This window comes from Archocentrus centrarchus, unplaced genomic scaffold, assembly GCF_007364275.1.
Source record: "Archocentrus centrarchus isolate MPI-CPG fArcCen1 unplaced genomic scaffold, fArcCen1 scaffold_58_ctg1, whole genome shotgun sequence".
Taxonomy (NCBI): Eukaryota; Metazoa; Chordata; class Actinopteri; order Cichliformes; family Cichlidae; genus Archocentrus; species Archocentrus centrarchus.
The window spans coordinates 1,090,202-1,112,563 of NW_022060279.1; the positions used below are offsets into that span (position 1 = coordinate 1,090,202).

Sequence of the window (22,362 nt, forward strand, 5' to 3'; positions counted from 1 at the left end):
TAAACTGGACAGTCTAGGGCTGAACACCTCACTGTGTAACTGGCTGTTAGACTTCCTGACCGGGAGGCCACAGGCAGTACGGGTCGGCAGTAATACATCCAACACCATCACACTGAATACGGGGGCCCCCCAAGGATGTGTGCTGAGCCCCCTTCTATTCACCCTGCTGACACACGACTGCACACCATCATACAGCTCCAACTACTTCTTCAAGTTTGCAGACGATACGACTGTGCTGGGCCTCATTAACAACAACGATGAGACAGAACACAGGAATGAGGTGAGCCGCCTGGCCCTGTGGTGTGGATTCAACAATCTCTCTCTGAACGTCGAGAAGACAAAAGAGATTGTTGTGTACTTCAGGAAGATGCACACCCAGCATGCTCCTCTGACCATTAACGGCACTACTGTGGAGAGAGTGAGCAGCACCAAATTCCTGGGAGTGCACGTCTCAGAGGACCTGTCCTGGAGCAAGAACACATCATCACTGGCCAAAAAGGCTCACCAGCGCCTCTACTTTCTCCGTAAGCTGAGAAGAGCTGGAGCTCCAACCCCCATCATGTGCACCTTCTGCAGAGGTGCAACTAATTAATTGGCAACAGGTCAGTAACATGACTGGATATAAAAAAAAGTGCATTTTAGACAACCAGAGATTTTTTTTTTGTACAAATTGTGAAATTTTAGATCTTTAGAGTTCCTAAACAAAAAACTGTGAAGACTATAAATATATCATCAAATGTATAATAGCAGCAAAAGTGTCATGGTCCTGGGTTTTGACCCTGAATTTGGCCTTTTTGGGACCTTGAATTCTTGCCTATTAGATCTTCTGTTTGGGTCTTAGGTTGTTTGTTGCCTCTGCTAAAAAGTTGTGTTTTTGTGTGCGTACATGTCATCCTGTCTGTAAACACAAGGGGAGTAGAGTGGGGTATAAACAGAGCAAAAAAAAGATGAATAAAAAGAAACACTCAGTGCATCATGAAATGAGAATAAGCTGCCGTGGTGGAGCTCTGCACTCTCGGAGTGCTTCTTGTTGTAAATTTGAATTTTAGCTCATTGTTCCTGTTTTTTGATGTTACTATTCTGATTGGGTATACAGTCGGCCCTCGCTATATTGCAGCTTCACTGTATCGTGGATTTTTTTTAAATATATCTGTTTCGTGGAGTTTTTACTATATTGTGGGATTTTGCAGTATATTGTAACACCTCATGACTATGTTCATCACTGGGATGAAGAGATACGTTACGCCTACGCCTTTAGCTGAAATATAAGTAACAGCTGAGGGCGAAGATACTGCACCACCTTCATCGCCATAAGTTTTGCACAGCTACATAATTCATCATCTTCATAACTTTCCCCTTGTATCCTTGTGTCAACCTTAAGGGAAAAAGAGTATAATAAGTAATGTCGGGTGCAGTGTGTGTCGGGCAAGGGCCTAGGGTGGAGGCCCTGGAGGACTGATCCCCGGCTACCGGGACATGGAATGTCCCCTCTCTGGTGGGGACCGAGCCTGAGCTAGTGCGTGAGGTTGAGAGATACCAGTTAGATATAGTGGGGGTCACCTCAATGCATGGCCTGGGCTCTGGAAGCAGTCTCCTGGAGAGGGGCTGGACTCTGTTCCAGTCTGGAGTTGGCCTTGGTGAGAGGCAGTGAGCTGGGGTGGGTATCCACACACAACCTCGATAGGTGTGAGTTTGTTCATAATTTTTTATGGAGAGAATTTCTAGACGGAGCCAAGTGGCGCAAGGCATCTCTGCTTTTTGCAGATGATGTGGTTTTTTTGGCTTCATCAGATGGTGGCCTCCAGCTCGCTCTGGAGTGGTTCAGAGTGAGAAGGGGTCAATAAACAGCTTGTTTTCAGTTTAACCTTGTTGCCTCCACACATCCTGCATTTGGGTCCTAACTATTTCCACATCCTACATGGTCAGTAGTCCACTGATCGTGACACCTTTGTTTGATCATTTCATAATAACATTTAAATTTACAATAATATAACATAAATAACAGCGGTGGGGAATAAATTTCATTACAGTATTGTTTTTCTGAAAATGCTGTAACTTAATTTAAGGATATAATTCCTCCACTATTCAATGCCATGTGCTGACACAGGGAAAACCAGCTATCTAACTCTACTCCCACAGACAGATTATCCTCACTGCATAAAACTCTGGATACTGTGGCCCAGCTGTCTTAGCTAATTATAGGCCAATCTCCAGCCTTCTTTTTCTCTCAAAGATTCTTGAAAGAGTAGTTGTAAAACAGCTAACTGATCATCTGCAGAGGAACGGTTTATTTGAAGAGTTTCAGTCAGGTTTCAGAATTCATCACAGTACAGAAACAGCATTAGTGAAGGTTACAAATGATCTTCTTACAGCCTCTGACAGTGGACTCATCTCTGTGCTTGTCTTGCTAGAATTCATTGCAGCTTTAGATACTATTGACTGTCATGTCAATAACAGCTAACGGTGTGATATGTGAAAAGGTGAGGACCCAAATGCAGGACTCAGAGGCAGGGCAGATAAGGGTACTGAAAAGCAAACCTTTATTCTGGCTGGTAACATAAATAAGCAAACAAGGAGAATAACGAAGCTAAGAAAAACCTAAACTGGAGAAGAAGGCTAAGGAACAGTAGGAGCACAGCGGACACAGGAACAAGACACAGCCACAACAACAAGAATCTATACTGTAAGCAAAGTTAGAAACACAGCAGAGATACAACAAAAAAATGGAACCTCACAGAAAACCCACAAAACACTGGGCAAACTACACAAGACCATTACAGTTGACCATCATATTTTATTACAGAGATTACAGCATACTATAGGTATTAAAGGTACTGCACTGCAGTGGTTTGAATCATATTTATCTCATAGACTCCAATTTGTTCATGTAAATGGGGAGTCTTCTTCACACACTAAGGTTAATTATGGAGTTCCACAGGGTTCTGTGCTAGGACCAATTTTATTTACATTATACATGCTTCCCTTAGGCAGTATTATTAGAAAGCATTGCATCAATTTTCATTGTTATGCAGATGATACTCAGCTTTACCTATCAATGAAGCCAGATGACACACATCAATTAGTTAAACTGCAGGAATGTCTTAAAGATATTAAGGCCTGGATGACCTCTAATTTCCTGCTTCTAAATTCAGATAAAACTGAAGTTCTTGTACTCGGCCCCACAAATCTTAGAAACATGGTGTCTAACCAGATACTTACTCTGGATGGCATTACTTTGGCCTCCAGTAACACTGTGAGAAATCTTGGAGTCATTTTTGACCAGGATATGTCCTTCAATGCACATATTAAACAAATATGTAGGACCGCTATTTTGCATTTGTGCAATATTTCTAAAATTAGAAACATCCTTTCTCAGAGTGATGCTGAAAAGCTCATTCATGCATTTATTACTTCTAGGCTGGATTATTGTAATTCATTATTATCAGGCTGTCCTAAAAGCTTTCTGAAAAGCCTTCAGATGATCCAAAATGCTGCAGCTAGAGTACTGACAGGGACTAGAAAGAGAGAGCAGATTTCTCCCATATTGGCTTCTCTTCATTGGCTCCCTGTTAAATCTAGAATAGAATTTAAGGTCTTGAATAATCAGGCCACATCTTATCCTAAAGACATCATAGTACCATATCACCCCAACAGAGCAGAGCCTGCAGCTTTCAGGCCCCTCTTCAAAACGACCCCCTATGAGCAGCAAAAAACTCCCTTTAACAGGAAGAAACCTCCATCAGAACCAGGCTCAGAGAGGGGGGGGTCATCTGCTGAGGGGGGAGAGAGAGACAGAGATTAAGAACAATTAATGGTTAAATACAGAGTGGAGTATAAACAAAGTAATGGCTCCACAGAAGAGGGGCCTGAAAGCTGAAGGCTCTGCCTCCCATTCTACTCTTAAGTATCCTAGGAACCACAAGTAAGCCAGCAGTCTGAGAGAGAAGTGCTCTGTTGGGGTGATATGGTACTATGAGGTCTTTGAGATAAGATGGGGCCTGATTATTCAAGACCTTAAATTCTATTCTCGATTTAACAGGGAGCCAATGAAGAGAAGCCAATATGGGAGAAATCAATGATATTGTTCTTGTAATAATTCTAATTTCTGCAAATGCCGTTGAATGTGTTGTGGACCACAGTCGCTCTGTTTACATCATCCTATTCCATCTGTTTGTCTTTCCTCCCATCTGGCATCAGATTCAAATCTTCATCTTCATCTTCATCTTCCCTTTCTTCCAATGTGCAGTCGCTCATTTGGCCCCAAAGTGGAGCCAGTCTGCCCTCTGCTGTCACACCCATTGGCTGAATGATTTGTTCTCTGGGTAAGAGACATATACCTTATTAGAAGTAAATAAAAATTTCTCTTTAACACTTCCAGAAACCGTTTATTCTGCATTATTAGACTTATTATTATTACATTATTATTACACTCACCGTGACAGTCTGTTGATCATACTCATGAGGTGGCGTGCCTCCTCTTCTTTCTCTTCGTCCGTCATGCCCTCCATTGGATCGGGCTGCTCTGCCTCTACTCGACCAGTAACCAGGTTAATCCTGGCTTTGGCCTCTCTGTACTCTTCTGTGTCTGAGTCGGAGTCACTGGAGTACTGGCTGTCACTAGGATTCCTTCTGCCATTCAGCAGTCCCCGAGCTGCCAACAGCCCTGCAGCATTGCCATATCCAGTATATTTAACAAATCGGCTGACTGTGAAGGAACACAGAGGGAAATTTTACTGTCTGTTCACCCTTACATGTGAAATAATTCACAGTTGTTCAGACAGTATTTTAATGTATATTTCTGAAAGGTGTTTGATGTTTGATTTCATTCTGTTTAATCCATCTTCCAGTTCTAAACTGCTGTAAGGTCGTGAACACATACACTGCGGTCTCTTGGGGAGGCCTTTATTATGTTGCAGAACTGATCAGAGACAGGAGGAATAGGAGAGCATAAATGTTTGGAACACTGATACTTTGTAACATGTCAGTCCCATTCAGTTATGGTATGCACTGCAGTTGTATTTTTTATTGGGTGTTTAAAGGTTTTAACAATCTTGAAAATCAGAGAAGTGGAAGTGAAAGACACATAATTAAAAAATGTAATTATTACAGTTTCTTATGTAACTTTTTGTAATAAATTACCCCACAGCATTCAAACAGCTGGGCCATGACCTCAGAGGAAATGTTTCCAAATCAAAAGCACAAACAAACATTAATGTTTAATAGAACAAGTTAGTTTCACAGAGGCTTCTGTCATTGTACTTGCAGTCATGTGAACGTTTACTTAGGTTCATTAAGGTTTTGGGCATTTCTATATGCACAGCTCTCTTGAGCATTTAAATCAGACTTTAACTGGACCTTGATTCTTTGGTTTTCAGCCCTTACATTTCTCTTCCTGCTCTCAGTGGAGACAGACGTGTTTTTCTGTTCTCCCCAACCTCCTCATCTACCCCTGCTTTTGCTGCTTCGCTGCTTAGAGCGTCCCTTCACACATCCCTGAACTGGAATTTAAATTATGGATCTGGTCAGCTGGTCTCTTAACACTATTGATGATTAAATTCTCATCACGAGGAGATTGGGTGAAGGAGAACCCTCTTTCCTCTGGTCCGACTGACATACCCGGCTGGCTATGTTATGGATTTCCGTGGAGGATGGAAGATAACGTGCCTGGCTGTACTTTGGATTGTGGACGTTGCATATATTGGTTTATTGATACCAGGATTTCTCCTGATTTGACTTGGGGATACCTGGCTTATCGTGAAGTTCTGGACAGCCGTTTGGGCCTTAGGAAGGCTGGAGGGATGCAGCGCTGTATGGACTCAATCAGACTCAGTAGAGCTGAATCAAAATGGATTCGATCTGGAGGAGTGTTTGAGTGTCTGTTTCTGCGCGGTGGAGTAGAACCAAAAATTTGGATGAGTGGATTTTTCACCACTGAGAGGAAACCAGAAAACTGTAAGTTCTGTCAGTGATCAGTTATGACGGCCTGAACCAAAACAATTGTAGTATCTGGAACTTGGCTCCCAGACGGCCTTGGATGGATGGCCGTCCATCTAAATCTTCTCCTGGAGATGTTTGTAAACAGATGCTCTTCACCCCCGCCCCGTGTTGTGACCTGTGTGAACTGGTATCCTGGCAACCAAGGTTGACTGTTCCATCTTATCATGAACATTATCATGACCTGCTAGCCGAGGAAGCTGGCTGGCCTCCACAGTACCCTGGCTCACTCGTCTCTGCTGGTACAGCCCCTCCCCTGCCCTCCCCACCCTAGTGCTCCCCATGCTGTTATGCTCTATGCTATGCAGAGGTTTTTTGAACCTCAAATATTGCCCTGGTACGGGGCAAAGGATGACTTTTTTTCTCCTCACTTACCCTACCCTATTGTGTTCACTATGTTTCCATAATGGCAGTGCCTCTCGTGACAGCAGCTTATCTCCCTGTTTGTCTGGGTTGTTTGTCTTTTCTTGGATGAGTGTTGTCAAACGCAAATTTGGTTACATGTTTACATATAATGACAAATAAAGTCTTCTTCTTCTTCTTTTCTTTTCTTTTAAATTTCCTGGTGTGCTTGAGAGAATATTTTGGTGTACACAGGAGTTGATGGTGGACTCTGACTGTCCGGGACCTGTGGCTGCAAAACAAGCTCACATCATCAGCCTGTCAGCGCTGTGCTTGACAGCTGCTAAGAGCTGTTGGTGCTGATGTGCTGTGTTTGGTATTAGCCAGATGTGGCGCTGTGCATTATGGACAAACATCCCCACTCTGTTGGAAGGACATTGTTCCAGAAGTCTTGTAGTTTGTTCAGATGCAACTTAGCAAACCTAAGCTGTACTGATATTTGTTTTTAGAAAAGACACGTTATACACAAAGGCCACAACTGTTTAGTCTGTCATTAACTTCAACATTTAACATGCTAACTGAACATTTCCAAGTGAAAAATCTGCTCTAAGATCATTGCTGATGTTTTCCTCCGTGAGACTGTGTTAACTCACACCTGACTGCACAGAGTCCTGTGAAAATAGTATTTTTCACATCACTGTAATTAGACTGGCAAGCTGCAACTGTACCATTCTCTTTGCAGAGCACAAACAGCAGCTCAGCAGCACAATCCTTCACATCTGTGTCAACGTGGGTCATCAGGCGGACCAGCTGGCCTCTCAGTGCGCTGTCCTGCTCAGGTCTGATGGCAACATCCCTCAGTGGAGGCAGGATCTGTTCCAAAAATTGAGGTCAGATGAAAAATTGCTGATACTGTGTCCAATTCAAAAGTAAGGTGAAAATCTTTCCTTTTAGGTGGTTGTACTTTTTTATAACCTTTTGCCGTAAGTAGCAGCGCGTCTCCCTGTGTACTCGAGAACTCTCCGTCAGCAGGTTCAGTACAGGTGTGAGTTTCTCCTTCAGCTTCAGGCCCTGTGTACAGTAAAACAGTTTATATATGTCAGTGCATGTTCACTAAAGATGAATAACTGTCCTCAAATTTGAACACATGTCAAGTTTGACACTGACTTCTGTTTAACACAGAACATTAAATTTTTCCAAACCCACCAACATTATCCATCTGCTCTGAAGCTGAGGTGGGAATGACCTAAAATCATGCCTATGTATCCATCTTTGTTTGATTGTTACATGTAACCAATGAAATGGGAAACTAAAAAATTATTTCACGTTCTCAGTTTAAGAGAAGGTCGGTGGAGCTGTTCACTGAAATCACCATGACAGGAAGTAAACTGTTACATCTCAGTACATTATTATACATATTTCAATCTCAGTCTTGTATAATAACATTTCTGTTTTTAACTACTAAATAAATAAACAATATAATGCCTTAATGACTACTGTGACCATTTCTGATGAGACAATGAAAAATGTTGCAGGTAAACATGAGATTCCTCCCAGCTCTAAATGATGCCATTTTCACACAGCTCACGCTTCTCAGCATGATTTTGTCTTAAAGTGGTTGAAGGACACGTCTGCAGTGCAGATGGGGCAAAATAACTTCTTTGCACAAGCGTTGTGTATTTATGATTTAGTAGATGATTAAAAATAAGCCTTCTTTATATAATTCAGTTCTGGGGGTTCATCAGAGTGTTATGGATTAGTTGAGGTTTAGTTATGTTCCTCTTACAGTTGATCAGGATTTTTCTTTGTCTGTAAAGTTAATAAAGTCCATTAACTCCATTAAGTGAGACAGCTCTGGTATTCCATATTTAGGATTTATATCTGTTCAAACTAATCCATCAGCCAATAATAGTGTGCAGTCACAGCATGGGTGTGTCTCCGTCATCACATATGCACTTGCCCTGTTTAGGCGTCTGTCCATAAAGAGCAACAATTTGTGGACACAGTCCATGTTGACTCCCTCACACTTATGGGACGCTTGGTCCACAGGAACAGAGACGAGGACATCCAGACACGTCAGTGGCAGTGCTGACAGGACATTCACTGTGTGTCTGCGGACAGAAGTCAGAACAATGTTACTGTCAGAACATTATCTGTGTTATCAACAGAAACTCCAATATCTATTATTTCCACCCATTATAGTAGATGAATTTTGCAAAAAAAAATTTAAAGCTGCAGAAATATCAGTCTGACCCTTGGAGTTCTTCTAATGTGTCCTCTCCATCACATGACAGCAGCAGGCAATGGCGCAGCACAGCTGCTAGGTGTCGATACAGGGCAGCATCTTCCTAAAAAGATATCCCATTATGCTTTCTATGCTTTTCTATGACATGCAAACTTTATAACTGGGCACTGGTCACACCTCCTCCTCTCTAAACTGTCACCTCATGGGTCATTTAATTCTGTGTTTTTATCATTTTTTTTTGGATTAAAAAATTTTCCTGCCATGAATTTGTCAGTCTACGTTTCATAGTATTTACAGGAACTTGCACATTGGTGTAGCAACAACAATTTAAATGATGTGGGGTCATTTATGACTCTGAAAATATTTGTTTGGTTTCATTTGCTTTGATTGTAATTTTCCACTTCTAATCACTGCATCCAGCAGCCAGATTTACTGCTACCTGTAACCCGTAAGTAGTTACATTAGAACATTATAGGATATCTGCCTAGGAAACAGCACAGGGATGAGATACACAAATATGTAATAAAATAGATTCATGAACGGCCCCGCCACACTAGCATGAACATCTGTGATTGGCTATAGAAACACAGCAGATGCTGAGCCTCCCATGATGATTGGAGCGTCTGCTGCTGACACTGCCCTGCTCTCACTGCGTATGCCTCCACTGTGGAACAAGGATGAAACAGAGCAGCAAACATCTAAACTTACAATGGTGCAAAAAATCAAGTGACTAACAAAATAATATACATAAAACTGTGATGGGGTGGGGAATATTCTGAACTGCATGCTCCTAGCTCACTTTCACATTCACACTTAATCTTTAGTTTCAAAGGGACACACGCAGTCATAGAGGCAGAGTAACAGATTACAACACACACAGAAGGATTTTCACTTACAGACCATTTAAACAGAGTTTCCTTACTGTGGTTAACACACTGTAATGTTTCTGTCTGAGTGAATGACTCCTGATGCTGCTGACGTGACAGCATCATGCTTGAGCGTAGAACAACAAATTAAAGGATAGAATAAAACATGCATATTTAGCAGAGATGAATGGTGTAATAAAACATTATTGCACTACATTAAAGACTCTGAGGAAACCTTGTTGATTTTCTCTGGTCACAGAGAAGGATAATCATAAAGCTACCTGGTGACAAAGTGACAGGAGTGAGATGATGCAGGCCATTCACACGTGACATGAAAGCTAACATACTACAGTGGAGATTTGAACTGTTGGACAGTGAAACCATATATCAAGCAAAAAAGAGAAATCCATTTTGCTTTGAAAATGACAGCAGTGTGCACTTACAGTCCCCTCCAACAGTATAGGAACAGTGAGGCCAGCCTCTTTATTTTTGCTGTAGACTGAAAACATTTGGCTTTGACATTTAAAGATGAATATGAGACAAATGATGAACACTTTTAAAAACTAGCACTTTTAAAAACAACAGGGCTGACCAAAGTGCTGTACAATAACATTACACATAAAAAACCAAAAACAGGTCAGAAGGCAATGAGATACAGATATAAAACAAATGTGAAAGAGATTAAATTAATTAATTAATTAATTAAGAACTATAACAGTGCCTTAAGATTTAAGTCAGAGTCTCACACTGGGTCAAAGGCCAAGGAATAAAAATGTGTTTTTAAACGAGATTTAAAAACAGAAGGTGAAGGAGCCTGTCTGACATGCAGCGGTAAATTATTCCACAATTTTGGAGCCGCAACTGCAAAAGCTCGATCACCTCTGAGTTCTCGTTGTGACTTCGGAACAAGTAAAAGCATCTGGTCTGCTGACCTAAGGGAGCGAGCTGGAACATATGGGAGCAGCAGTTCAGATAGATAAGATGGGGCACAACCAGTAGCCCCTTAACTGGCAAGGGCCCGGTGACGGGCCGTTTGTAGTCCCTTTTATATGGCAGGCTAGACCCTCCCATTTTTATTGACACGTCATTCGGCAAATCATGTAACTGGCTGCACCAAATCACCTGACAAAGCTACGTGACGCCCTCTGAGTATTATTGGCTCTGGGAAACCCATTTCTTAACATGATTGGCCGAATGAGGTGTCAGTCAAAATGGGCGGGTCTAGCCTGCCATATAAATGCACTTCATTCAGCCGGCGGACCAGACGCAGCCGATTAATAGGCTATGAAATGGGTTGTTCAGAGCCAATAATAACCAGAGGGTGTTATGTAGTTGTTTCAGGTGATTTTATTTGCTGCCAGTTAAGGGGTTAAGAGACTTAAAAACAAATAAAAGAATTTTAAAATGGATTCGTAAATTAACCGGAAGCCAGTGAAGAGAAGCTAAAATTGGGGTGATGTGCTCTCGCTTGCTTGTACCAGATAAAAATTGTGCCGCAGCATTTTGCACCAGCTGTAGACGAGCAATGGAGGCCTGGCTGATTCCAGTCAGAAGTGCATTACAGTAATCAAGACGAGATGTTATAAAAGCATGTATTACTGTTTCAAGATTAGTTTTTGAAAGAAGAGGCTTGATTTTTGACAGTCTTCTCAGCTGAAAGAAGCAGGATTTCACCACTGCGTTCACCTGAGCATCAAGCCTTAAAGTCGGGTCCATTTTTACACCTAAATTAGTGATAATGGATTTCTCATATGGGGCCAGGGAGAAGAGGTCAGCACAGGGGGTACTGCTGGTGCCACTGGGTCTGAACAACATGATTTCTGTCTTTTTCTCATTCAAACTCAGAAAATTTAGTGACATCCATCCCCTTATAAGCAGAAGTACTGGAACATGTGACTGACAGGTGTGTGTCGTTGCTCAGGTGTGTCCTGTTACATTGATTATTCAAACTGAATTGGGTTCTGCCTGTGCAGGCTGCATTTATAGTTAGAGGACTCCCCAACATGAAACCAGAGAGCCGTCTGTGGGTGAGAAACAAGCAGCTGTGAAGCTGAGAGAAGCTGGAGAATCAGTCAGAGCCATGAACTAACATTAGCCATAGTCAGTTTGGAACATCCTGAAGAAGAACGCTGTCACAGGTGTACTAAGTAACAGATGTGGAACAGGTAGATCCAGGAAAACAACAACTGATGACAGAAAGACCCAAAAACAGCTGTTAGTGACATCAGCAACATCCTCCAGGGGGCAGCAGTGAAGGTATCACAATCTACTGTTCACAGAAGACTTCATGAACAGAAGTACAGAGACTTCACCAGAAGATCCAAACCACGAATTAGCAAGAAGAACAGGAAGGCCAGGAAGTACAAAGATGGACCTTTACCAGTGACATGGAAAGAGCTCATCTGTGAAACACAGTGGAGGTGATGCCATGGCTTAGGCTCACATGGCTTCTTCTGGGATGGGCTCATTAATGATCACTGATGATGTCACCATGATGTCAGCAGAACAATAAACTCAGAAGTCTACAGAAACATTTTGTCTGTGCAACCAAAGTGAATGAGAGGTCCTTCATCTGCAGCAATGACCCAAAACCAGGGGCAGGAAGTGGAAGGATTTAGACCGGCCTAGCCAACGTCCGGATTTAAACCCAGACCTGCTAAAGAGGAGACTGAAGGAGTACCCCCCCCCCCCCCCCCCCCAATAAAAGACCAAAAACAAAAAACAATCCATAACTGAAAGGCTGCAGTGAAAGCCTAGTAAAGCACCACAGAAGAAGAAAGCAACAGTTTAGTGAAGTCAGTGGGTCACAGGCTTGATGCAGTTATTGCAAACAAAATATGAAGTCTTATTCACTTGAATCTATTTTAAGTTTATCTGTTCCAATATTTTTGGTCACAAGAAAAATGGCTTCAGCCCAAAGGCGCTGAACTGTGTATCAGATCCAGATACCTGGAAATAAAAGCTGAGATGTTCATCATTTGTCTCATATTCATCATGTGTGCGTGCGAGCATGTGTGCGTGCGAGCGTGTGTGCGTGCACATTTTGCATAGCTTTTTTTTTTAAATGCTTTAACTGATGTCTAACTGGGAGGAGCCAGCAGGTCAAATCCAGAACATTCTTGAGAGATTATATAATCAAATAACAGAGTCAGTTAGAATAGAATAGAATAGAATAGAATAGAATAGAATAGTTGTATTGTACATGGCAGTAATGTCAAATGTACTACCCAGGTTTTTAAATCCTATTGAGAGACAAAAATCATTTATTGGTCTCCTCCACAGCTCACCTTAAAGTGTGCACTGCAAAATCATTTTCTGTTGATAATATCTGAACATTCAGCTGTTCGCAGTGGGACGTGAGGTTCTCTGATTTAGCTGTGAAGATGATGGTGCAGCTCGAGCTGGATTTGTGGAGTTCTGATCACCTCATCAGGCTCCTGCCTGTGGAACATGTGAGTGATGTTGAAGAGCGTCTTGAGGATCTCGATGACTTTCTGGGACACCTCCTTGGAAATGGGAGGCTCTGTACTGTCAGTGAGCACCTCGTATTCCACAGCCCACCTCACAGCCAGGCACTGCTCCAAGGCTTTGGTCAGCACCGACACGCCGCGCTCCTGACAGAGGGAATAAACCACTGAGCTCTGAAGGAGAGGTGAAGCACAGCTCTCTGACACTAAACCAGTGTTGTTGTTGTTTTCAGGAGATTTCTGTGTGTCCTGATCAGTGTAGGAGGCCTCTGAGCCTGCAGCGTGACTGCCTGTCTTTCTAATTATGTAGGCTTTGTTATGGTGAATAAATACTTAAGCAAACCTTCATTTTATAATTAGATCCTGAGATGTTAATGTGGCAACAATCAACAGTCAGCAACATTACAAAGTATCATAATGTTGAAAAGCTTTAGCCCTGTTTCAGTATTACTATGTGGTAATTAACAGCATCACATCTAATAGATTATTACAGAGACTTGATGTGCTTGAAGAAATCAAAATTACATCTTCAGTGTCAAACTTGAAAAGCCTGTCTCAGACGTCTCTCTTCCACTCATAGCTTATTGTTCATTGTTGCATCACACAGGGGATGAAGCAAATGTGCATTTTATTGATTTATTTTATAACAAGAGAGTGTGATTGCATCTTTGACAGGTCAGAAATCGTTTACCTGTTGCAGCTGCAGCCTGAGCTCGGGCCTCAGGGCTGTCAGTAAGAAGAGCAGCCTCAGCTTGTAGAAGTGGCAGCTGAGCGGCTCTCGTCTCCAGATCTCCTCCTTCAGAGTCTCCCACAGACCTTGCAACAGCCTTTCATGGATATAGGAATGAACAGGTTACTCACAGCTGCTCAGCATCATTCATAGATTTATGTCTTGTTGTGTTATAAAGAATATAAGGTATTAAACAGTAATACTTCTGTTTGCATTAATTACTGTGAATGCTGCAAGCATTCACAGTATTGTTCTTGTAATCTTTATTATTTATTATTATTATTATTATATGTTCTTCCGTACGTTTTTTGACCGCTAAAAACTCAAAAACCGCTTAAGCTACAAAAATAATTAAGGTATCAAAACGTTCAGCTTCTTCGGGAGAAGTGGGCTATTACTTTTCTGGTTCAAATCTTTAAGCATTGATTTTATATTAATATTTTTCTGAATTTTTAGCCCCATTGAAAATGAATGGGGAAGTTTCAAATCCTTTAAAAATCCTTTCAGGCTTTGAAAGCTAATAACTTCAGCATACCTTAAGCTAGAGAAACCATTTAAGCTTTAAAATGAAGCCAAGCCTTTCAGCTATTCAGCTATTACTTTGTGTTTTAAAATCTTTTACGGTTTAAGCACAGTGACCATTTAAGTTTGAGGAGGTTTTTCAGGCGTTTCAGAGTTTATAATGGTTGTGTATTGCATTTGCTAGAGTGGGAGCCTGATTAGTAGAGTGGGAGACTTCAAAACTTTCAGATGGAAAATTTATTTCTAAACTGCCGCTGTGTCCACACTCTTCACTCTACAGCCATGATTTTTTGCTCAAAATGTAGAGCTGCTTCTCTACTTTCAAAAAATGTGTCTTTAAACCCTGTCAAATGTACACTTTTTAAACTGTAAGCATTCAAACAGAGAGAGTACCTTCCAACTCCTTCATTAACCTCCATAGTAATTTCTGAGAGGTGATTTTCTCCAAAGCAGAAATGAGCACCTTTTTTAAACTGCTCCCACAACCACACTTTTGAGCCCAGGAAAATAAAAATGACACCACTGTTTAGAGCAGGTCCTTGTGGTGCTCACAGTTCAAAAATGATTTTGATAGGAGCTACGGTTTTTGATTTAGAAGCACTTATTTGACAGTTGCGCCGAGTCAAATTTGGCCAGAGTGCACGCACCTCAGCAGGTAAGCAGTGCACCTCGCAGGTGTTTTCAATTGGCGCATTAGCAAGCATTCAGCTTGGGAGAGCTCTCCAATATGTATGCATGCAAACCTCACTGCTTGTATGAGACTCCTGTTGGCTCAGTGGTAGAAACACTGGACCATGAATGCAGAAAAAGCAGAGAGAGCAGGTTCAAGTCCCACTTTACCCCAAACTTAAAAGATTTTCCATTGGGTTTGGAACTTTAAATCTCTTCATATTCAAAGATATTTAACTCATTTTTTTCACAGTTTTCTGCACCTTATTTATCCTTCATGTTTAGCACAAAGTTTTTGTGTGTGTGTTAGTTTCTTCAAGCCATTTGATCCTTTAAAACTGTTTATATTAACACTTTAGCAAGTTTCAGGTGAACAACAAAAAAAAAAAAAAAAAAAAAAAAAAAAAAAAAAAAAGTTGTTGCTTTAATTTGCTGTGACTGCACTCACCCTAGTGGTTAACCAGAGAAGCAGCAGTTTTAATAACACAAAGTCAGAACAGCATGGTCAGGAAAAATGGCCAGAGGTCATCAGCTACCATAGCCACTTCAGTCATGGTGGCCTATTATCAGCCACCCTCAATAACCACACATTGACATCACAAACCAACAATCACACTGAAACCAACAAGACATCACTGAATAACTGATGAGGACCAATAACTAAAATTCCCAAACATCAGCATAAACAGTCCATGCACCTCAGCAGGTAGGCAGTGCACCTGGCAGGTGTTTTCAATTGGCGCATTTGCAAGCATTCAACTTGGGAGAGCTCTCCAATATGTATGCATGCAAACCTCACTGCTTGTGTGAGACTCCTGTTGGCTTAGTGGTAGAAACACTGGACCATGAATGCAGAAGAAGCAGAGAGAGCAGGTTCAAGTCCCACTTTACCCTAAACTTAAAAGATTGTCCATTGGGTTTTGAACTTTAAATCTTTTCATATTCAATGATATTAAACTCATTTTTTTCCACAGTTTTCTGCACCTTTTTTCTCCTTCATGTTTAGGACAAAATTTTAGTGTCTGTTTATTTCTTCAAGCTATTTTATATAAACACTTAATCAAATTTCACCTGAACAAAAAAAAAAAATATCTTGTTGCTTTAATTTGCTGTGACTGCACTCACTCTAGTGGCTAACCAGAGAAGCAGCAGCTTTAATGACACAATGTCAGAACGGTGTGAACAGGAAAAATGGGCAGAGGTCATCAGCTGCCATAGCCACTTCAGTCATGGTGGCCCATTATCAGCCACACTGAATAGCAACATATTGACATCACATTGACATCACAAACCAACAATCACAGTGAAACCAACAAAAAAGAACATTCCCATAAGTCCCTGCTTCTGTGGCTCCTCCCATTGGCTGCCACAACAGCAGATTCATTCTGTCCACAATTTTCTGCACTTTCATTCTCCTCCATGTTTAGGAGAATCATTCATTGTATTTTAACATTTTCAACAACATTCCCAAATATTTCAGGAATGACAGCAATTCAGCTGAAAGCCTTCAGTTGCAAGACATTAAACTACAGTACTAAACTTGGATTTAACTTCTCAATATGTTTTACGGTTTTTCTTCAACTCCAGTTTAAATTTCTTCAGGCTGATTCTTGGCATTCAATACTTGTCAAATTCATGAACTACAATTAAAGCCCTTGTAGCTTCTGACAATTCATGTGATCACCTACTGGTTACAGAGAAAAGCTGCATTTAATTTAGACAAAGTGGGAACATCTTAAACATGAAAAATGGACCATCATCATCTACTGCCATAACCACTTGAGTCATGGTGGTGCCCTTTCAATATCTTTGATGGTTTTTGTTCAGCTGCAGTTTAAATGTCTCTAGGCATTTATCATTTTTTATCTTTCACATCTCTTTATAGTGAGTGGCAATTAAACAAACTTAATTAAAGAAAGAAATCTTCTAACTCTTCGCCAACACTGTGCTCACCTACTGGTTGCACATAGGTATTGCACTTAAGTTAGACAAACTTGAACAGGAAAAATGGCCCAAGGTCATCAGCTGCCATAGCCATCTCACTCATGGTGGCCCATTTTACCCATTTCAATGTCTTTTATGGTTTTTCTTCAGCTGCCGTTAAAATTTCTTCAGGTTGTTTTTCTGCCCTTTAAGCAAATCAAATTTAATTTAGTTACTTTCTTGACAATTTTAGCTGTTTTGCATTTAAAATTCATTTTCAGCATTTGTCAGTTGCTTTAACTCTTTCAGCCAATCAGAATTCAGCTCTAAAGCAGTTCCTGGCATTTCAGCTCCAATCATTCAGCAAATAAAGTTTCAGCTGTTTGAAGCATTATTAACAGCCGTTCAGCAGTTTTAACACCTGTTCAGCATTTTTAACAGCTGTTCAGCAGTTCAGCAATTCAGCAGTTCAGCAATTCAGCAGTTTAGCAATTCAGCAGTTCAGGTACTCAGCAGTTCAGCAATTCAGCAGTTCATTGAAGCTCATTCAGCAAATAAAGTTTCAGCTGTTTTAAGCCTTTCTTGGCATTTCAGCTCCAATCATTCAGCAAATAAAGTTTCAGCTGTTTGAAGCATTATTAACAGCTGTTCAGCAGTTTAGCAGCTGTTCAGCAGTTTTCTCAGCAATTCAGCAATTCAGCAGTTCAGCAATTCAGCAATTCAGCAGTTCAGCAATTCAGCGGTTCAGCAATTCAGCGGTTCAGCAATTCAGCAGTTCAGCAATTCAGGTATTCAGCAATTCAGCAGTTCAGCAATTCAGCAGTTCAGGTATTCAGCAGTTCAGCAATTCAGCAGTTCAGGTATTCAACAGTTCAGCAGTTCAGGTATTCAGCAGTTCATTGAAGCTCGTTCAGCAAATAAAGTTCCAGCTGTTTGAAGCCTTTCTTGGCATTTCAGCTCCAATCTTTCAGCATGCAGCATTCACAGTGCATTTTCTTCAGGAAATGCTTTTTCTAGTTGTAAATTATTTTGGACAAAAAAACTGGGAAATAATTCACCACCAATGAGCTAAATCTTAGTAAGGCTGCTCAAGAATCGTCCTGTAAAATTTCCTGAGTGTTCCACTCTCATGTTTTTGTTTGTTTTGACTTTACATTTTTGCTAATTGTTTTCATGGTATTAACCTGGAAATTTGATCCACAATGTTTTCAGTGTGGAATGCCCCTTTATGGCCAAGTCTACACATTTTCAGGAATGTTACCTGAGCGCGCTGGCTCGCTCCTGTGCCTGGGGACTGTTGTAGATGATGTTACACAAGACTTTCAGGGCCTCCTTCCTGCACACCTCTCCATCCTCCTCCTTCTCTGTCTCCTCGGTCTCCTCTTGTTGGGTGTCTTTTTTGCCACGGGAAAGCACTGCATGGCCTCCGTCATGTTTCCACTTATAGAAATAATTAATTGAACCTTGCGCGGCTGGAGCGACAGCTCCTTCAGCAGGAACAGAAGACGAAACCACAGAGCCCCCGGACAGGGCAGCATCAGCTCCTGCGGCCTGCTCACAGCCACTCACAGCTCGAGTGTGGGTCTGCTTTTGTGCTCTGCCCAGCTGATTTTCAGCTCCTTCCTTTTCTTGCTGTGGGCATGCCTGCAATAAGGCGATGCCGCCCATGTTTGCTAAGGTGAGAAGTGCACTATCAGTGACCATGGGTCCCAGGGCCCTACGGTCACGGGACAGGATACGCAGTGTATGCAGGCAAACCCGTAAAACCGCTGGCTGTAGCTGACTGCTAATGAAGCACAGCAGGGCTGCAGACAGATCCTGGAGAAACAGAAGAGGAAGAAGTTCCAATGAAAAGGTTTAGAAGGTGTAAATGCAAGAGGAAAGGAGCGAAATGAAATGCAGGGACTGTGTCAGACACACAGGTAAGTATATAATCAGTGGCCTACCTGTCGGAGAGTAAGATCTGATTGGTCATCATCAGAGTCAGAGTCAGAGTCAGGAGCGTAGTCCCTCACTTTTCTCTTCCTGAACTGATTAACCAAGAGACAGAATTAACACTAATAACTTTACTGTAATACACGTGTAATACTTTGAATGTTCATGCTCCACTAAGAGGAAGGAGACTGAGCTTTGAGACAGTGTGCACTGAATTTGTTGCGTTATGGTGGCACCACCCCTGGGGCCCGTAACATTATGACGTGGCTGTAACGCAGCATTGATACCAGGCACGACTATCAGGCATGTTGGATTTAGTTATTTTTTTATATTGCACCAAATCAGATTCGATATCCTGCAGCAGTTGCACTGCAGTACTACACTAAAGTTATATTAAAGTTATTAACTTTAAAAAATACTCCAGCCTGAAGCATTTGAATATTTCCTAATTTCTTTAATTTTGTACATATTAGTTAATCTGTTAATGTGCATAAGTGGGAAGTATTAGATCGTTTCACTGAAAACTACGATAAGATGCATAATTACCTTTAATTTATCGAGGCACACAGTGACATTGTTGCCATTAAGGTAAGCAAACATGTTGATGACATTAATTTGCAGAGTGCAGAGGTGTACTGTACAGGACAGGCTGTGTAGCCTTAGCATGTCTTCACAGTGAAGGTCACCACAGCTAATGCTTCATCATCAGGTATTCAAGCAGCTTTGAGAACACACAGCTAACTATAATTACCAACCACACAGTGACAGTGACTAATTCTGGATTACTGGAGTATGGAGTCAGCACTCTCTCTCTCTATCGCTCACTCTCTCAAAGGTGCTTTATTGGCACGACAGTTTCTAAAAACAATATTGCCAAAGCATCAAAATACAATTTAGCAAAGTAAAAAGAAAAATAATATAAATATAAATATCATATATGATTTGTTGGTGTGTGTTTGTGTCCAGGTCATCAGTGCCCCTCAGGCTGTGGCAGCCAGGCTCCAAAGAGGTATTTTAAACTTTCAGTTAACTCAGTGAAATCTGGAACTAGAGAACTGAACTGATTAAAGAATGATTTGTGATATTCAGGAGGAGCTGTAGCTCCATTTGAGCCTCAGTTCTGTTTTCTTTCAGCCGCCATGATTTTTGTGTCCCTGTTTGATCGTGGTCACTGAGGCCTGGAGCCAGATAACACTCTGATCTGCTTTGCTTTGAGTTTCTTCTCTGCAGGCTTTCAGATGGCTTTCTTTGCACTGAGTTCTCGTTTGATTTACTCTGATTGGTGTTTGGAGAGCAGTGCTGTGGGGAGACTGAGAGTAGGTAGTTAGTCTCAGCACATAGAGGACTCTTTTTGCGGCCTCATCTTTTGGGTTTGGAAGGTTTTGAAATGGAGAGAGCCTTGAGGCTGGATTTAAGATGATCAGTGCTCTCTTTTGAATATTAATCATCAGTGGGAGCCTGATAGTTCTGCTTGGAACGGATTTGTCGGTGTTTTTCTCTGTACATGTAGAACTTCAGTGTACTGCATGCAGAGACTGGCTGTTTAAGCTCTTATGACTGAGTGGAGCCCAGACTTTACTGCCACACAGCACAGGATCAAATTATAGTTAAGACAGATTTTAATTGGAATTTAGAAGTTTGTGGAATTTCTTCTTAATTCTTTTAGAGGTGTTTTCTTTCAGTCCATTCACTACCATGTTGATGTTTCTGATGCTATTATGGATTTTATCTTGCTGTTTCCCCCCCCACCTCTTCCAGTTGTTGTTGCTGCAGCCGGGTCGTCCACGAGCAGTGACAGAAATGCATGTAGGAAGTAGAATTGAGAGTTAAGCATTAGCGGCAGATGAAGAATGGAGGAGGTTAGTGGAGACAGAGCAGGAGAGTTATGTTATTGTTAAACATCATTTGGGGTCACCATTTTAACCTGAAGGCACTTCCTCAGCCTTATTTAGGATGAGCAATTAGTAAAGAGTACAAGGCACCAAACATGTGGGAGCAAACCAAACTGAAAACAGCACAGAGATGTGATATACCAGGAGTCTCTCAGAAAGGTAGAGGCAGGATGGAGCCAGAGCAAAAGCAGGGACTAATGGGACAGGAGAGATCTCAGCCGGTGTGCTGACTAGCAGTAGCTGGGAATGCTGTAGACTGTGTTGAGCTTGTATAAAATGCATGCTGAGCAGTAGTAGGTAATGGTGCACTGTCAGAAACGGCATCAAGCATGCTCGAAACCTGCCGCCCGGAGCGAGTGACCAAAGAAGACCAGATTATACTCTGGACTGTGAGGATGGACGCGCTCTTCTGACAGCTAATGCTACGTGTAAACAGATGGCAAACGATCCGAATGCTGACCTTTCGCCTCTCCTGCGCCTCAGTGTTGAAAAAGAAGCACTCTGCATACTGTGGACAGAGGGAAGAATACAGGCGGTCAGGAAGAGCAAATATTTGCACCAGCAATGTGAAAAAATATGGGAACATCGATCAAAGTGCAACACAAACAATTTAAGTAAAATATTTAAACTAGTGTTCCATTTGTTCTGGTTTTAGAGAATAGCACATTCACAAGGTAGATAGATGGCACATATTTTTAACACTGGTATACAGTATTGATATGCATAAAAGCAGGAACTCTGTGAAAGGCTGCATGATGTACCAGAAGGTAAGGAGACAGAACAAAAGTGAGGGCATTGCTCTGGCTCAAAAACAGGAGCTAAGGAGGCCGACACTCCGGCTCTGCCTCATGGATCAGGAGGTCGAGCAGGTCGCCTACTGTTTGGAAGGTTGGAGGTTCGATTCCTGGCTGCTCCAGTCCGCATGAACCAGTCCATTTACCGTTTAGAGAGACCAGCGAGCAGCTCTGAGTCTGAGCTGGGGAGGCCAGCGCAGGCATAACAACCTTTTTCCAAAATGATGTATGACAAGATGTAAGTGCAAGCTAAAATTGAGACTGCTAATTAAATGATGGCTTGTGTGTAAGCTCACTTTCAGAGCTCAGTGTCTGATGCTTTGCTGGACTGAATCATGGTTGCATAAATATACATTGGTAGGGCAGACTGATGCAGTAATCAGTGACCTGTGTGTTGTAGCGATTCAGCAGAAGCTGGACCGTGTCCTGGTCTCTTTGGGTGATGCTTTCAATAATCCTCGTTATGTCTGGAACCATGCCTGAAGCCCAACAAAAACAACAACTAAATACTAATAAAATCAGAAGACGATCAGAAATGACAGGACGCTTTCACCTATCATCAACAAGTAAGAATAGTTTTAAATAAGCATTTTAAGTACTTTATAAGTAACATAATTTAATGAACTGACTTAATTAAAATGTTATCTAATCATTACAGCACAAGGCAAACATTCAACAGGAAGATACTTTGAGAAATTAAATGCTTCCTGTATAAATAAAAATGAATAACTGATGATGAACTTTAAAAACTGATATCGTACTAACCCAAACGTTTATCACAGCATGTGATGACGTGCAGCTGCTGGTTAACTCGAACACTAACTCACCTGTTGGCATAGCAACACAACCAGCGGCAGCTTCTCCTCCTCTGTGCAGAAACCTCTGAAGCAGCTAATCTCATTTCTCTTCTTTATCTACCCCCCCACCCCCGCGTCCCTGCTTCAGTCTGTAAGCCCCGGATTTACTGCACTGTGACCACACTG

General features: G+C 41.6%; 1 protein-coding gene across 2 annotated transcripts; it reads right to left on the reverse strand.

Annotated features, from left to right (window-relative positions):
- Positions 1-3,965: 3,965 nt before the first annotated feature.
- Positions 3,966-22,267, reverse strand: LOC115777610 (synembryn-A-like). 2 transcript variants are annotated; one of them, XM_030725523.1, is made up of 14 exons: positions 22,145-22,267; positions 21,767-21,858; positions 21,046-21,093; positions 20,443-20,460; positions 18,705-18,788; positions 18,020-18,576; positions 13,606-13,741; positions 12,873-13,061; positions 8,590-8,684; positions 8,297-8,447; positions 7,312-7,407; positions 7,065-7,209; positions 4,435-4,705; positions 3,966-4,318 (listed from the first exon to the last, which is right to left on the reverse strand). In XM_030725523.1, exons 2-14 carry the CDS (start codon positions 21,854-21,856, stop codon positions 4,159-4,161), a joined length of 2,040 nt encoding a protein of 679 aa, XP_030581383.1. In that variant the 5' UTR covers positions 21,857-21,858; positions 22,145-22,267; the 3' UTR covers positions 3,966-4,158. The 2 variants fall into 2 exon arrangements, with proteins under 2 accessions (XP_030581383.1, XP_030581382.1); XM_030725522.1 differs by having other exon boundaries at positions 22,207-22,264.
- Between the last annotated feature and the right edge of the window lie 95 nt (positions 22,268-22,362).

Coding starts and splice junctions, on each gene's coding strand:
- LOC115777610 (XM_030725522.1), bottom strand. Junction 8,448..8,589: donor ACATTAGAAGAACTCCAAGG/GTCAGACTGATA, acceptor TTCTGTCCGCAG/ACACACAGTGAATGTCCTGT. Junction 7,210..7,311: donor GCTGCTACTTACGGCAAAAG/GTTATAAAAAAG, acceptor TTTTTGGAACAG/ATCCTGCCTCCACTGAGGGA.